General features: G+C 46.3%; 1 protein-coding gene across 3 annotated transcripts in view; it reads left to right on the top strand.

Moving 5' to 3' along the window:
* Positions 1–11,241, top strand: part of LOC123593811 (F-box/WD repeat-containing protein 12-like) — a 48,956-nt gene extending 37,715 nt beyond the window's left edge. For 2 of the 3 annotated variants that reach the window (XM_045470331.1, XM_045470333.1), the window contains exons 6-10: positions 3,941–4,099; positions 4,555–4,765; positions 6,042–6,220; positions 6,298–6,425; positions 10,686–11,241. In XM_045470331.1, coding sequence (XP_045326287.1) covers positions 3,941–4,099; positions 4,555–4,765; positions 6,042–6,220; positions 6,298–6,425; positions 10,686–10,812 — 804 coding nt within the window. In that variant the 3' untranslated portion in view covers positions 10,813–11,241. The remainder of the gene's footprint in view (positions 1–3,940; positions 4,100–4,554; positions 4,766–6,041; positions 6,221–6,297; positions 6,426–10,685) is intronic. The other variant, XM_045470332.1, reaches the window with a different exon arrangement.
* Positions 11,242–16,233: the final 4,992 nt, after the last annotated feature.

Here is a 16,233-nt window from a genome sequence, read left to right as displayed (position 1 = left end):
ACATGATACTGTATGTGGAAAACCCAAAATATTCCACCAAAAAAACTGCTAGAAGTGATCCATGAATTCAGCAAAGTCGCAGGATATAAAATCAATGTACAGAAATTGGTTGCATTTCTTTTTTTTTTAATTTTTTTTTTCAACGTTTATTTATTTTTGGGACAGAGAGAGACAGAGCATGACCGGGGGAGGGGCAGAGAGAGAGGGAGACACAGAATCTGAAACAGGCTCCAGGCTCTGAGCCATCAGCCCCAGAGCCTGACGCGGGGCTCGAACTCACGGACAGCGAGATCGTGACCTGGCTGAAGTCGGACGCTTAACCGACTGCGCCACCCAGGTGCCCCAGAAATTGGTTGCATTTCTATACACCAATAATGAAGCAACAGAAAGAGATATCAAGGAACTGATTCCATTTACAATTGCACCAAAACTATAAAATACCTAGGAATGAACCTAACCAAAGAGGTGAAAAATCTGTACACTTAAAACTATAGAAAGCTTCTGAAATATATTGAAGAAGGCACCAAAAAAAAAAAAAAAAAAAAAAAGGAATACATTCCATGTTCATGGATTGGAAGAACAAATATTGTTAAAATGTCAAAACTACCCAAAGCAATCTACATATTCAATGCAATCCCTACCAAAATAACACCAGCATTCATCACAGAGCTAGAACAAACAATCCTAAAATTTGTATGGAACCAGAAAAGGCTCCGAATAAGCCAAAGCAATCCTGAAAAAGAAAACCAAAGCTGGAGGCATCATAATTCCAGATTTGAAGCTGCATTACAAAGCTGTAGTCATCAAGACAATATGGTACTGGCACAAAAACAGACACATAGATCTAAGGAACAGAATAGAGAACCCAGAATTGGACCCACAAATGTATGGCCAACTAATCTTTGACAAAGCAGGAAAGAATATCCAGTGGAATAAAGACAGTCTCCTCAGCAAGTGGTGCTGGGAAAACTCGACAGCCACATGCAGAAGAATGAACCTGGACCACTTTTTTACACCATGCAGAAAATAAATTCAAAATGGATGAAAGACCTCAATGTAAGACCGGAAGCCATCAAAATCCTCGAGGAGAAAGCAGGCAACAACCTCTTTGACCTCGGCTGCAGCAGCTTCTTACCTGACATGTCTTTGGAGGCAAGGGAAACAAAAGCAAAAATGAACTATTTGGACCTCATCAAGATAAAAAGCTTCTGTACGGCAAAGGAAACAAGCAGCAAAACTAAGAGGCAACCAATGGAATGGTTTGCAAAAACCGAGAAGATATTTGCAAATGACATATCAGACTAAGGGTTAGTATCCAAAATCTATAAAGAACTTACAAAACTCAACACCCAAAAAATAAATAATCCAGTGAAGAAATGGGCAAAAGACATGAATAGACACTTCTCCAAAGAAGACATACAGATGGCCAGCTGACAAAATGCTCAACATCACTCATCATCAGGGAAATACAAATCAAAACCACAATGAGATACCAGCTCACACCTGTCAGAATGGTTAAAATTAACAACTCAGGCAACAACAGATTTTGTAAGGATGTGGAGAAAGAGAAACCCTTTTGCACTGCTGGTGGGATTGCAAACTGGTACAGCCACTCTGGAAAACAGTATGGAGGTTCCTCAAAAAATGAAAAATAGAACTACCCTACGACCCAGCATTTGCACTGCTAGGTATTTATCCAGAGGATACAGAAGTGCTGTTTTGAAGGGGCACATGCACCCCAAAGTTTATAGCAGTGCTATCAACAATAACAAAGTATGGAAAAAGCCCAAATGCCCATTGACAAATGAATGGATAAAGATGTGGTATATGTATGACAATGGAGTATTACTCGGCAATCAAAAAGAATGAGATCTTGCCATTTGCAACAGTGTGAATGGGACTAGAGTGTATTATGCTAAGCACAATTAGAGAAAGACAAATATGCCTTCACTCATGTAGAATTTAAGATACAACACAAATGAACATAAGGGAAGGGAAGCAGAAATAATATAAAAACAGGGACGCCTGGGTGGCGCAGTCGGTTAAGTGTCCGACTTCAGCCAGGTCACGATCTCGCGGTCTGTGAGTTCGAGCCCCGCGTCAGGCTCTGGGCTGATGGCTCGGAGCCTGGAGCCTGTTTCCGATTCTGTGTCTCCCTCTCTCTCTGCCCCTCCCCCGTTCATGCTCTGTCTCTCTCTGTCCCAAAAATAAATAAAAAACGTTGAAAAATAATATAAAAACAGAGAGGGGGAAATCCATAAGAGACTCTTAAATACAGAGAACAAACAGGGCTGCTGGAGGGTTTGTGGGTGGGAGGATGAGCTAAATGGGCAAGGGGCAATAAGGAGGACACTTGCAGGGATGAGCACTGGGTGTTATGTGTAGGCAATGAGTCACTGGATTCTACTCCTGAAACCATTATTGCACTATATGCTAATTTAAAAAAATAAATTAAAAAAAAATAAAACATAGGTGAAGGAGAAGCTATTTGAGAAACTGAAGACTTGGTCAGGAAGAGAAAACAAGTTATTCCCATGTCATTCAGTAGAAATATATTTAGAATAATTAAAAACTAATGCAGAAGGCAAGAGTATAAAGGTATCTGGAAATACATAAATGGTTTTGAGTCAAGAAAAATTACATAGTTTTGATTTACCTAAAATTCTGTTCCGATTACCAAAACATCTGAACCAGAGAATATTGTAACATTAAGATCCATGAAAAGTTGTGAGTAAACACTGTATCTTCTTTAACAAAGCACTGATAGCAGATGATATGAAGCATAGAGTGTAGGTGAAAAAAACAGCACAAATGGTCAATAAAATGTAATTACTAACTGGTAAGAAAGTGACATTAGGATGAGGCTTTTCAAAAATTTGAGGAAAAAAAGTTAAAAATAGAAAAAAAAGGTTGAGGCTTTTATTTTCACTTATTAGGTGAGCAAACATTTTCAAAGATTAGCATTGTAATAAGTTGGATGAGAAAAAGGTATTTTTTTGTACATGCATAAGAACATAGATTGAGCTCTTTTCAAAAAACTTTTTAAGTTTCTCTTGTGAAAAGAGAGAGAGAGCGAGAGCACACATGTGAGCAGGGTGAGGGGCAGAGAGAGAGAGGAGAGAGAGAATTCCAAGCAGGCTTTGTGCACTGTCGGCCCAATGTGGGCTTGAACCCACAAACCGTGAGATCATGACCTGAGCTGAAATCAAGAGTCGGATGTTTAACCAACTGAGCCACCCAGGTGCCCCAGATTGAGCTTTAAAAAACAAATGTGTATTTACTTTGAAAGAGAGAGAAGGCATGAGTGGGGAAGGGACAGAGGGAGAGAGAGAGAGAAAGGGCCCAATGAGGCTCCACACTGAGTGTGGCTCAATCCCACCACCCTGGCATCATGACCTGAACAGAAATCAAGAGTCACATGCTCAACCGACTGAACCATCCAGGCACCCCAGGTTGATCTTTTTTGAAAAGCTTGTTGGTTTTCTTCTGCCAAAAGTCTCAGTCTGATGCTCTTTGACCTAATAAAGCCGCTCTCGGGATCTCTCAGGAGGAAATCCTCGTGTCGGTGCAGAAAGCTAATGCACAGGAGTGCTCAGTGCTGCAGTGGCCAAAATTGTGAACAGCTCCCATTTCCACTGCAGTGAGAGAAAGTGAAAGGTCGTGGGAAGTCTCCTCTGACAAGAACTAGTTCCAGGGAGTATTACAGGCAGAAAGGCAGTCTGCAGACAGCGCCTGAGTCTCACACAGAGAAGAATCACTGAAGGTCCTGCCCGGAGGCTGCAAAGGGCGGGCGGAGGGTTCCCTCTGGAGGCTTACCTCCTGTTCGGACGTTCCTGTTTCTGGTGTGAGGAGGTGGCATTGCCTCAGCAGGGAGGCGGGCAGGCAGCTGACCTCTGCCCTGGGGTGAGGCCACGTGCTGACCGTGGCCCTTGCCTTGCAGGTGGCCTGTGCCGAGGGCTTCCTGTATGCGCTCACGGTGCCCCAGCTGCAGCTGCGGTCCAGGACTCGCGTGTTCCCGAGCAGCCCCACCAGTCTCCTCTGCTCTCCTGACTGCCAGTGGGTGTTCGCTTCAACCCAGAACTCAGACCTGGGCCCGAAGGTCAGTGGTGGGCTATGTCCCTTGCTCGGGGGGCCTGGCTTTGTGCACGGAAGGTGGTGGGGCCTGTGCCCGGGCTTGTGGATGCGTCTAGGAGGGTGGCTTCCGGTGCAGGACCAAGCCCGCCAACGGCACCGGCACCTTGACGGGATGGTCCAGGGACAGAGGAGGCATCTGAAGCAGACTGCAAGCAGATAGGAGAGGAAAGCAGAGGCATGTCAGGGACAGGCGCTGCCCCAAACCACCAGAGTCATTGATTCGGTTGTCCTGGTACACTGACCGACGCGGGACTGGTGGGCGAGGCGTTTCCCGTCAGACCAGACGGGCTGGCCCCAGCGTCTGGGGGTGCACAGGTGGTTCCAGCAACCCCGTAAGACAGAGTGAGGTCACTGGGTGTGGGTCTGCGGCGCTCCCGGGTGGTTGTCAGCGGCATGGGCCACGTGATGGTGTTTCCCCAGGTGTTCCACACTCGCTCCCTGCTGTGTCTGGTGGAGGAGGAGCCTCCCGTCTCCACCACTCTACCCATCTGGCTGACCTCCAGAGCCTGCTGGGCCCCTGACGAGACAGCCAGGCTGATGGTGACGCACAGAAATGCCAACGGCATGCAGCTGGTCATCACCACCTACGAGCTCGGGACCAAGCGGTCACGGGAAGGAGTGGACGTCGTGGGTAAGGATCCCCGTGCCAGGACTGTCACCGTTGTGCTGTGGTGCTTCAAGCACAGATTGCTCAGGTTTCCTTCAGGCCGCTTTTCTTCCCTCTCAGTGAATACAGCGGCCCAACAATTGTTTTGTTGTTTGTGATCGTATGTGCTGGCCGAGTGGCTGAGCACTTGCTGTGGCCCCGGAAGCCAGACAGTGACCGCCGGCCACGTAGTCTCGCCTCCTCACTGTCTTGTCACAACTCTGACAAATGCACTCTTCTCAGTCCTCAGTGTGCACAGAGGTGACTAAAAGCCACAACCATTTCTTCCCCAAGGAGCTCCTAGGCCAGCAGGCAAATAAGACCCACAGTCATCTCCTTTTCTGCCTTCTCTGTCTCCCAAACCACACGTCACTGTGCCTGGCCAGCCCTGTGGCCCTTAGCAGTTTTTCTTTTATATTATGTTCATTTGTTTTCATATCATCATTTGACAATAAACTTTACTCTGAGCTTCCTAGCACCCGAGGAAAAAAGGGAAATGGGATGTGTAATATAATCCCTTGTCTGATACAAGCATGAATTCTTCAAGAAAGGTAATTTTTGGGGTGCCTGGGTGGCTCAGTTGGTTGAGCGTCCAGCTTTGGCTCAGGTCGTTATCTCACAGTTCATGGGTTTGAGCCCCGCATCAGGCTCTGTGCTGACAGCTCAGAGCCTGGAGCCTGTTTCAGATTCTGTGTCTCCCTCTCTCTCTGCTCCTCCCCTGCTCATGCTCGCGCGCGCTCTCTCTCTCTCTCTCTCTCTGTCAAAAATACATAAACGTTAAAAAAAAAAAGAGGTAATTTTTTTTCCTGGTGCTAAACACCATAAGGAAATGATCCAATTAATTGTTTTTAAATGAGGAATGCCACACAGTATAAAAGATAGTGTTGTCAACAGCAGTTTTTCGCAGATGTTGTGAATGTCCTAGTTCTCATGTAGCCACTTCTTACCTCACCCTGCCGTAGATGGGAAGCGCGGGGGGGCCCATTCCCTGGAGGGTGTGTGTGCAGATATTGTCACTTCCACATGCATATTGCCTCAAATCTTTGTAGTGCCCGTAACTAGGGTGTTGGCATCGGTGTTGGAGAGCCGGTGAACGGGAGGCTCCAGCGGGTGGACGCTTGGGTTGGGATTGAACGTAGGCGTGACCACGAAAGTGCTGCTCTTTCCAGTGCCATGCACGGCATATTCGGTGAGGCCCGTGTGCTCTGGACCCCCAGCTGCTATCGCAAGATGACAGTCTGTGTGTTTTTCTTTCACAAAGTACAACAGATGGCAAGTTTCCTCCTGCCCAACTCCATGACCCCTCCTCACCTCATGAAGGGCCACGGCTCTCAGGTGATCCTGCTGGTGTCCGGGTCGGAGCTGGCGCTCTTCACCATCCACGGGGTGCAGCTGGCAGCCTTCCAGGACCACCAGAGGCCCATCACGTCCATGTGGGTGGTGAGTGTGGGCTTGCCTGTGTTGCACCCCCACCTGAAGAGCCCGTGGCCCCACCTCACCTGGCTTTTCATTTCAAGGACCAGAGCCGAGTCATCACCGCTTCCTTTGACCTATCCCTGCGAGTCTATGTGTGGAATAAAGAAACGAAGCCTCCCGTCCTCAAGAGCTGCTATCACCTGCTTGGGGGCTCCCACAGATGGGCCAGGTAACTGCTTCCACTTTCCTTCACAGTGGCCTCACCTAGCCTGCCAGCGGCATCTGTAAGATGGCCATTGGAAAGGGTGAGACTGCGGCTTGGGTCTTAGCTCCGCCATTCCCTCGCTGTCTGGGCACCCGAGGCAAGTCACTGCTCAGATGCTATTTCCTACTCTGCTTAAAAAAAAAAAAAAAAAAAAAGATGCTAAGCATCACGTACATTATCTCCTCTAATGTACAAAGCTACCACCTGAAGTTGGTGTTACCCGCTTTTCCAGATGAAACAGAGGCTCTGGGATGTGGATACTTTGCTCACAGTCCCCCGGGGACGCGTAGTGATGCCCAGGGGGGCCCAGCACCGCCCTGCAGTCCAGCTCTCATGTGATTCCGAAACCATATACCACGTACAGGTGGTGGCGGGGTCAGTGGGAGTGAGATGGTGAAAGTCCCGAAGAAGGCAGTTTTGCTTTGGGTTCTAAAAGTAGTGTTTGGAATCACTTATGTTTCTTCTTGCCACAGTGAGTTCTACAAAGTAGACAGGCCGTGGATCTTACTCCCCTGGCCTGCTCACGACAAGAGCGCTGACAGCCATCGGTTACTTGGTATGAGGTCTGGGGTAAATTCGACCTCCTGGGGCAAACATCTTACCTTCGTAAATGAAAAAACACTAAGCCCAAAACCAAATATTTTAAAAACTAGATTTCTATAACCTACTTCGTTTCTGAGTTTTCAGTTAGTTGTCATTCGAGGATAATTATTAAAGCAAACTCCTAATTAACACAGAAGAATCTTCATTTTTAGTAAACAACTCAACTTTCTGATAGGGTAAAGAATTAACTAGAGAGTCAATTTAAATCTTAACGACAACTGGCCTGTAAGTCGGTTTTAACCCTCTCTCTTAAATTTCTAAACAAACTGTACTGGACAGCCTGATGCTCTCTTTCTTATTGTTTTTTTTTTTTTTTATTTTTTTATTTATTTTTGGGACAGAGAGAGACAGAGCATGAACGGGGGAGGGGCAGAGAGAGGGGGAGACACAGAATCGGAAACAGGCTCCAGGCTCCGAGCCATCAGCCCAGAGCCTGATGCGGGGCTCGAACTCACGGACCGCGAGATCGTGACCTGGCTGAAGTCGGACGCTTAACCGACTGCGCCACCCAGGCGCCCCTCTTTCTTATTGTTTTTTAAAGTTGATTTATTTATTTTGAGAAAGAGAGTATGAATGAGTGGAGGAGGGGCAGTGAGAGAGAGAGAGAATCCCAAGCAGGCTCCGTGCTGTCAGCACAGAGCCTGATGCAGGACTCCATCCCATGAAATCATGAGATCATGACCTGAGGTGAAAGCAAGAGTTGGACACTCCACCGACTGAGCCACCCAGGCCCACTGTGCCCCCCGCCCCCCTCTCCACCAGACGCTCTCATTCTGAGGACTTGGCATCTTCACAGTTGCTTCATCACTCAGGATTCCTCCTTAAATTCCTTTGAAGTTCGAGGCCACGTTCACATCTGTAGGTGCTGTATTTTCGCTAGTTAATGCCCCAGTGCTGTTACCCCTTCAGGCCCCTGCCCTCAGCGTGGGGGTCTTGCGGCCTTGTGGTGCTGAGTCTGCGAGTGACCAGAGGCCTTTGCGACAAGCCTCTCAGGTTGGGGAGGTCCCGATTTATAGGCCACAAACACTCGGACTGTCGGTGATGGCTTCCTTCTGCAGCGGCAGGAAAGCCTCTGTCTTCTGAGGGACACACAGCACACACACTTGTCCTCATGGTCGCTGAAAAGAGGCTGGGTGGGGAGGCTGCCTGCCAGGGATTGTGCTCCCATGTCAGCCTCAAAATACACTTTTTGTCCTCTCTTTTCTGTACGCGTCTTTAAAGAATTCTCTACATCATTACTGAGTGGTTAGAACAGCCTCTCCCTGAAATAACACTGTTCTCAACTTAGCAGGCAAGTGGCACTTTTAGACATTTCTTTTTTGCCTGTCTTTTAAAACACATACCCATGCATTACACAACACATCCATTCACTGACATGACCCTGTTCTTTCATGCTGAGCACGTAGCACTCTTAGAATCTTCTTTTTCATATGTGTTTTTACACACTGAATTACATGGATGTAGAATGGTGAATACATCCTTCACTGAAATGACACCATTCTCAATGTGGCAAGTAAGTAGGACACTAAGAAATATCTTTTTAAAAATGTGCTTTAGGGGCACCTGGGTGGCTCAGTTGGTTGAGCATCCGACTTTGGCTCAGGCCATGATCTCGCAGTTGGTGGGTTTGAGCCCTGCACCAGCTGACAGCTCAGAGCCTCGAGGCTGCTTCAGATTCTGTGTCTCCCTCTCTCTCTCTGCCCCTTCCCCACTTGTGCTCTGTCTCTCTCTCTCAAAAATAAATAAATGTTGGGGCTCCTGGGTGGCTCAGTGGTGAGTGTCCAATTTCGGCCCAGGTCATGATCTCACGGCTTGTGGGTTCGAGCCCCATGTTGGGCTCTGTGCTGACAGCTCGGATCCTGGAGCCTGCTTTGGATTCTGTATCTCCCTCTCTCTCTGCCCCTCCCCCACTCATGCTCCATCTCTCTCTCTCCCCTTCAAAATAAATAAACATTAAAAAAAATTTTTAAGTAAGTAAATATTAAAAAAATTAGAAAATAAATATAAATTAAAAAATAAAAATAAAACATGTGCTTTAATCAGGACCCTGGAATGAATCATGATAATGAATTATGCCCCATTCCTAATTGAAAACAGATTCCTCAGGAAATCCTTAGTTGAGTGGTAATTTCTCTTGGGGAGCTTCATTTGACAACAAGAAATCCTGCCATCTTGTTTCATGCTGTTCCCCATAAACTTTTTCCAGCATCTTTTGAATGCTGCAAGACATAACCAGTACTTTCTGAGAGCTTTTCAGTTTCCCAAAATGTTATCATCTGTGAATACCTATTGATTCTCTAAAGAAAATAGGGAAGACAGGTATGTTAAATATAAATTTACCAGCAACCTAGCTGCATACTCCCAGGTATCTACCCAAGAGAAATAAAACTTATGTCTACACAGAGATTTGTACATGAATGTTCTTAGCTTTATTCAACATACCCCCAAAGTGCAAATACTGTGAGTGCCCATCTGCTGGTAAATGGATAGATTCAGTCGGGAATCTGACTCCACAGTGACAGGGAACAGCTTTTTGACACGGACACTGTAGGTGAACCACAAAAACATTGTGCTACATGAAAGAAGCCAGATGTGTGAGACCACGTTGTATGATTCCATTTACATGACCCTTCTAGAAAAGATGAGTCTGTAGAAACAAGGCTGCCTGGGGCTGGGCGTGGGAGGGGATTCACTGCCGACGCGCCCCACGGATCCTCTGGAGTGATGGAAATCCAAACTGGATAGTGGTGATGGTTGCACAACTCTGCACACTTACTAAAAATCAATGGACGAGAAAAGACTAAGGAATTCTCTAAAGAGAATAAGAAAGGAAGCAGATGCTGGTTCAACTTTTCTTGCCAACAAACCGTGAGGACCACTGGCTGACTGACTATGCTGCCTGCTTCCTGCCCAGCCCCAGTGTAGACTGTCCAGTGCTGCAGTTTTCTGAGTCTGGACATGCCACCTTGCATTCTTGATACTAATTTCTAAGTTAAGTAGAACTTCAGTTGCTACTTAAACTCAGTAAGTCAGTGTGGAATTTACTCCAAGCTAAAAGGTATTTCATAAAAGTCAGAGTGGCAGTGTTTTTAGAAGCAATCTATAGCCAGAAACAGCTTCTGCAGGAAACTCCAATCCCTTGTGTGGTTCGGTTGGTTTGGTTCTCTCACCGGCTCGTTCTCTGTCATGCTCAGAGCAGCACTGTCGGTCTTTCTAGGTGAAGAGAACACTGTAGAAAATGATGGCCCCATTAGCTCCTGCATTTGTCTTTCACTGAGACTGGTCAGGAATTGATGGGCTGATTCTCACTTCCAGGGAAATGACTCTACCCCGCCAAGATTGGATTGGATACCAGTTCTTCTCTATCAGGAGATGTTTCTAGACCAGCTGGAATCGTTGTGATTCAGGCAGCTGCTGTCAGGAGGGCCCCAAGCTGTTGTCCCCACTCCAGAATGTGATCATCTTGCTATCTGTTAGAGTGAACACAAGTCTCAACACAGATGGGGTGCCCTGGCTGGAGACGGTCAGGACGTTGCACTCCATTCTCCGTGTAAAGGCTTCGCTACTTAACCACATGTCTCTTCCTCAAGTTAACGTGCAACCTGTCCCTTCCTTTCGCAGTGGATTCACCCACGTGGAAGGCGACAGTATGAGCATTGTAGGTGTGGAAGCCAGGAACATTGGGACGAGTATTCTGAGGTCATATTGCTTCAGAGTGCAGCATGGCTCAGATGACTGCATCAATTGAAGATCATCTCACTTTGGTGAAGAGCTTGTCTACATACAGACTAAATGATGACTTATCACCATCGAGACAGAAATGAGCAATTCTCAGATACCTGTTATGGACCAGGCACTGTGCTATGTGACTTTTTGTTAATCCTCACAAACCAGTTAAAGAGGTATGATGTCTCTGTTTTTCACATGAGGAACAGGACCAGTAATGGGAGAGTAACCCATTATTGGCCTGTTGTCCAGCTGCCACGCCCCCTGCCTAAGCTTGTTCAGATAGTAAGTGGTAGAGAGGAGTGGATGCCAGAAGGCCCAAGTACAAGGGGCTGGGCTTGTACCATGATTATTTTGTTGTTAGATATGTAACGAAGTAAGGAAATGGTTTTCCCCCCCATTCTGTTATGTGCTTTAGGCACACGTTAATAAATGGTTGTGTGGCACCACACTGCCCAGCTCTAGGGATGCCATTCTGTGTCTTGTACAGATGGCATCCCTGGAGTTGGTCCACAGGGAGGCCCTGGCTGCTTTGGTGGGTGGGTCACTGGGGTACTCAGCTACAGGCAGCAGGGACAGAAAGCTAGGTAACTAACACCAAGAAAGCAATTTACTGGAAGGAGATAGAGAAGTGTGCCGGGTCAGTGGGGGGGGGGGGGGGGGGGGGGAGCTGGAGAAACAGATCTGGAACCATAGGAAGCAGGGCCTGTTCCAGCAGTGTCTGGCCTATCGTCCCTGTTTTCCCCAAGACTTCCACGCTGCTGCCACTGCATCTGTGGCACTGACACCGTCTGAAAACTTACCAGCTGCTTCTGGGGAAGGGTGACTTCAAGGCTAGGAACACCAGGATGTGAGTGTGATTTTCTGACTTTGCCGCAAGCCCTCACCATCCAGGTCAGGATGGGAGAGTCTGACCCTTTAAGCTTCAGTAGAGCAGCTCCCAGTCCAGACTCACACTGTGAGAAATTCTTCAAAACTAGGAAAAGTTCCTGAGAAACAGACAATGAGGATGAAGAGCTCGCTACCACAGCCTGCCACTTCAGCTGTCCAGTACCGATACCCCCTTGCCCAGTACTTGCACGTTATACCCAACATAGCACCTGTGTCCCATAGAAGCCCAGATGCAGTTATTTACCCAAGAGGAGAAGATCTGTGTCCTCCCCCGTTTAAAATCTAAGGTTTGTTTTGGGATAATTTTACATTTACAGAAAAGTTGCAAAAACAGGGCAGTGGATCCCCATATATCTTTCGCTCAGCCTCCCCTCGTGTGAATACCTTACATAAGGTGGGCATTTGGAAACCCAAAGTCTTTGTCAGCTTGAAGTCAGAACTCTCTGTTTGTCCCATCACAGTCCTACCGGGTGTTCAGCGGTCCTAGTGCATCCTGCTTACAGCCATGGGGGAAGGGAGAGGAGGCAAAAAATTCGCTGAAAAACACACACACATGACACAGCAAGAAAGGAAATAGCTGTTCAGAAGATAAAGGGAAGATTCAGGTAAGTTGAGATAGAGGAGTTTTTGCTGAAGACACGGGAAAGGGGTTGGAATGTTGGCAAAAGAGGGGAGGTCCGATAAGGGACTGGTGAGGGTACAAGCCACCCGAGAGGTGTGGACATGTGATAGCTGGGGAAGCAGTGTGGTCAGTTCTTAGGGAAGGCAGCCCACCAGGGCCTCATGTGTGCTGGCAGCAGCATTAAATGGTGTCACGTCTGGGTGTGATGGCCCTGCCCAAGGACAGCTCTGTGGTGCGGGAGGCTTAGGGAGAGAGTTGCCCTAACTCGAGCACAGGAGACTCTTGGAGAAACCATGTGTTGAGTCTGGCAGATGTGCTCCTCAGGGAAAAGCAACATCTATGAGGTGTGATGCCACAGCCTGGGGGAAACACAGGAAGTGTGTCCTGCTCCCAGGTACTCTAAATCCAAGTTCTGAGGCTTCTTTCCCTTTGAGGGCTGATGCTGCCGGGGAGCATGAGGGCCTTAGCAGCACCTCTGATTCCTGCCAGCAGGGAAATCTCAACCTTCCTCAGAGCCTCTGTTACTGCAGGTGCAACACCCAAGATATTCTGTATAAGTACAGAAAATACTGAAAAAATTTCCCTAGTTCTTGGCCACAGGTGACATCTTAACAATTTCTAAAATATTAATTACTAACTATAATAATGCCTTTTTAAAAAGACAGTTACCACAAACACAATCACTCTTAAAATTCACTTTTATTTTTTAAAGTTTATTTTTATTTATTTTGAGAGAGACAGGAAGAGAGAGAGAATCGCAAGCCGGCTCCATGCTGTCAGTGCAGAGTCTGACACAAGGCTTGGACACACAAACTGTGAGATCATGACCTGAGCTGAAACCAAGAGTCAGGTGCTTAACTGATTGAGCCACCCAGGCGCCCCTAAAATTCACTTTTAAATAATTGATGGGTTAAGTAGAAAGTACAAAATAACAAGAATGGGAGATAATTTTCTTAACTGGATAAAGGGGATACAAAAGAGCAAATATGCTTGATGAGTGGTCAGAAATGTTTCCACTGATGCTAGAAACAAGGTAAGTGTGACATTGATCACCACCATAATTAAGTATTGCCCTACAGGGGGAGGAGTCAACATGGTGGAGAAGTAGGGGGACCCAAAGTTCCCTTGTCCCTCAAACATAGCAGTATTGAGGCCAGAAGACTTGGAATTCCAGGCTACAGAGTGACAAAAACATCTCCAGGGGCCCATGAGGATAGCTTGGCAGGCCATAGGTGCATGACTGTGAATTGGGAGAGAGGAAATGGACAGTGTAGGCATGGAGGGGAGGAATCCCCTTCGGTGGAGAGACAAAAGGAAGAGACTGTGTAGGATTGTATTTGGACAAAAGAAAAACATCCAGACCATAGACGAGGGAACAGAAAAAAACAGAGAAGAAACAAATTCCTAACACAATCCAGGGTTGCAGGGCTTTCTCTGGACTGGGGTCTGCTGCCCTACACATATGCCCTGGGGGAAAGGGGAGGCAGAGCCCAGCCCTGGGCTCAGTAGCCAGCTCAGAGGTGCAGTCAGAGAGAGGAGTCCTGTCCCTTGAGTGCTGTGGGAAGAAGGTATATAGCCTCCAAGGACAAAAGACCCTGCAGGTGCCCACCAGCCAGAAGCCCTTTGTCATCTGGCTGGGTGGAGTGGCACAACCCCAGAACCAGGGCTTGTGGAGTGGGATCCCTTAAGACATCAGGGTTTGAATCCCAGCTGAGTGCCTGGGTGGTGTGGGAGACTGTGGAATGGGACAAACTGGCCTGTTTGTGCCCCCGCAGCACTGTGAGAACAACCTGAACAGAGTGGTCTGGACACCCAGTCCAGGAAGGAGAGACTGGGGTTTCACCATTTTTCTCCCCATCCAACAAGGTGGGGCTTCAGGGAAGGGACAGTAGGCCCACAGTGGAGGCAGGACTCACCTCTACAAATTGTGCCCCTCCATGCCTGGTAACTGCGTATCTACAAGAGCGGGATTGATGCTGACAAATCAGACAGCCTCTCCTCCAGACCAGCACAGCCACTGACTCCAAGGCACTGTCATATATTGGTCCAGTGGTTTTGCATTTTCTGATATGATTATTGGTCTATTCTTATTATAGATTATATACATATATATTGTTATTATATGTATATACATATATCATATGTATATATGTGTGTGTGTGTGTACATATATATGTGTATATATGTATATGTATGTGTCTATATACACACACACACATTTCTTCCTCATTTCTTTCTTCCTCATTTCTTCCCTTCTCTTTTCTGGTTGTCCGTTTGTTTAAGTAGACACTTTTAATCTAGTCTTTTTACACGTATTCTGTATCTCCTTTATTTTCCTCTCTCTGGATTAAACCATGTAGTTTCTCTGATTCTCTGCCTGGTCAATTTCTTTCTTCTTTTCTTTTCCTCACCACCATCATTTCTCTCTTTCTATGGGATAAGGCTTCTTCCACCACCACCCCCCTTTTTAAAATTTTTCCAGGGTTACTTCAATGAACAAGTCAAACCACAACTGGTGGAAGATCCAAACTGCCACTATGAGTAAGAAGAGAAAGCAACCAGAGTCACAACAACAGAGAGCACGCAACACACTCCAAAAACACCTCCTGAAGGGTCAGGCCCTGGACAGTGTATGACCCCTTTTTAATATAGTAGTGCTTGTAGGTGCAGGACACATAACAAGCTATTAAAACACATGAAGGATAGAAAACTAGCCCAAATGACAAAACGTAACTCTCACTAAAAATTCCAGGAAGAAATGGCAGCTAGAGAATTGCTCAAAACAGATAAAAACAATATAACTGATCAAGAATTTAGAATAATAGTCATAAGATTAATAGCTGGGCTTGAAAAAGCATAGAAGACAGCAGAGAATCTATTGCTGCAGAGATCAAGGAACTAAGGCATAGTCACGACAAATTAAGAAATGTTGTAAATGAGGTGCAAAATAAACAATGCAATGACAGCAAGGATGGAGGAATCAGAGGGGAGAATAAGTGAAATAGAAGATGAAGTATGAAGCTGAGAAAAAGATAAGAAAATGCTAGACCATGAAGGGAGAATTAGAGAACTAACTCAGTGAAATGTAATAATACCCATATCATAGGAGTTCAGAAGAAGAAGGAGAGAGAGAAAGGGGCAAAAGGTTTACTTGAACAAATTATAGTTGGGAACTAACCTAATCTGGGTAAGGGAGCATAAATCCAAATCCAGGAGGCACAGAGAATTCTTCAGAATCAACAAAAATAGGTCTTCAACACAGCATAACATAGCTAACCTGGCAAAAACAAAGATAAAGAGAATTCTGGAAGCAGTTGGGGAAAAACAGGCCTTAACCTATAAGGATAGACACATAAAGGTAGTAGCAGACCTGTCCACTGAAACTTGGCAAGCCAGAAGGGACTGCCAGGAAATATTCAATGTGCTGAATAGGAAAAATATACAGCCAAGAATCCTTTATCCAGCAAGGCCATCATTTAGAATAGAAGGAGAGATTAAGGCATTCCCAGACAAGAACTGAAGGAGTTCATGACCACTAACCCAGCCTTGCAAGAGATCCTAAAGGACACTCTGAGTGGAATGCTGTAAAGACTACAAAGGACCAGAGAGATCACCACAAACATGAAACCCACAGATAACACAGTGACATTAAGTCCGTATCGTTCAGTAATAACTTTGAATGTGCATGGCCTCAATGCTCCAATAAAAAAACATAGGGTATCAGAATGGATTAAAAAAAAAAAAGATCCATCTATATGCTGTCTACAAGGGACTCATTTAGACCTGAGGACACCTTCAGATTGAAGTAGGGGGATGAAACACCATCTACCATTCTACTAGAAGTCAAAAGAATGCTGGAGTAGGCATACTTATATCAGATAAACTAGGTTTTAAACTGAAGACTGTAACAAGAGATGAAGAAGGGCATTA

The sequence above is a fragment of the Leopardus geoffroyi genome, chromosome D4 (genome assembly GCF_018350155.1).
Source record: "Leopardus geoffroyi isolate Oge1 chromosome D4, O.geoffroyi_Oge1_pat1.0, whole genome shotgun sequence".
NCBI classification, from domain to species: Eukaryota; Metazoa; Chordata; class Mammalia; order Carnivora; family Felidae; genus Leopardus; species Leopardus geoffroyi.
The sequence above is the reverse complement of the archived record's forward strand: the minus strand, read 5'-3'. Positions and strand labels throughout refer to the sequence as shown.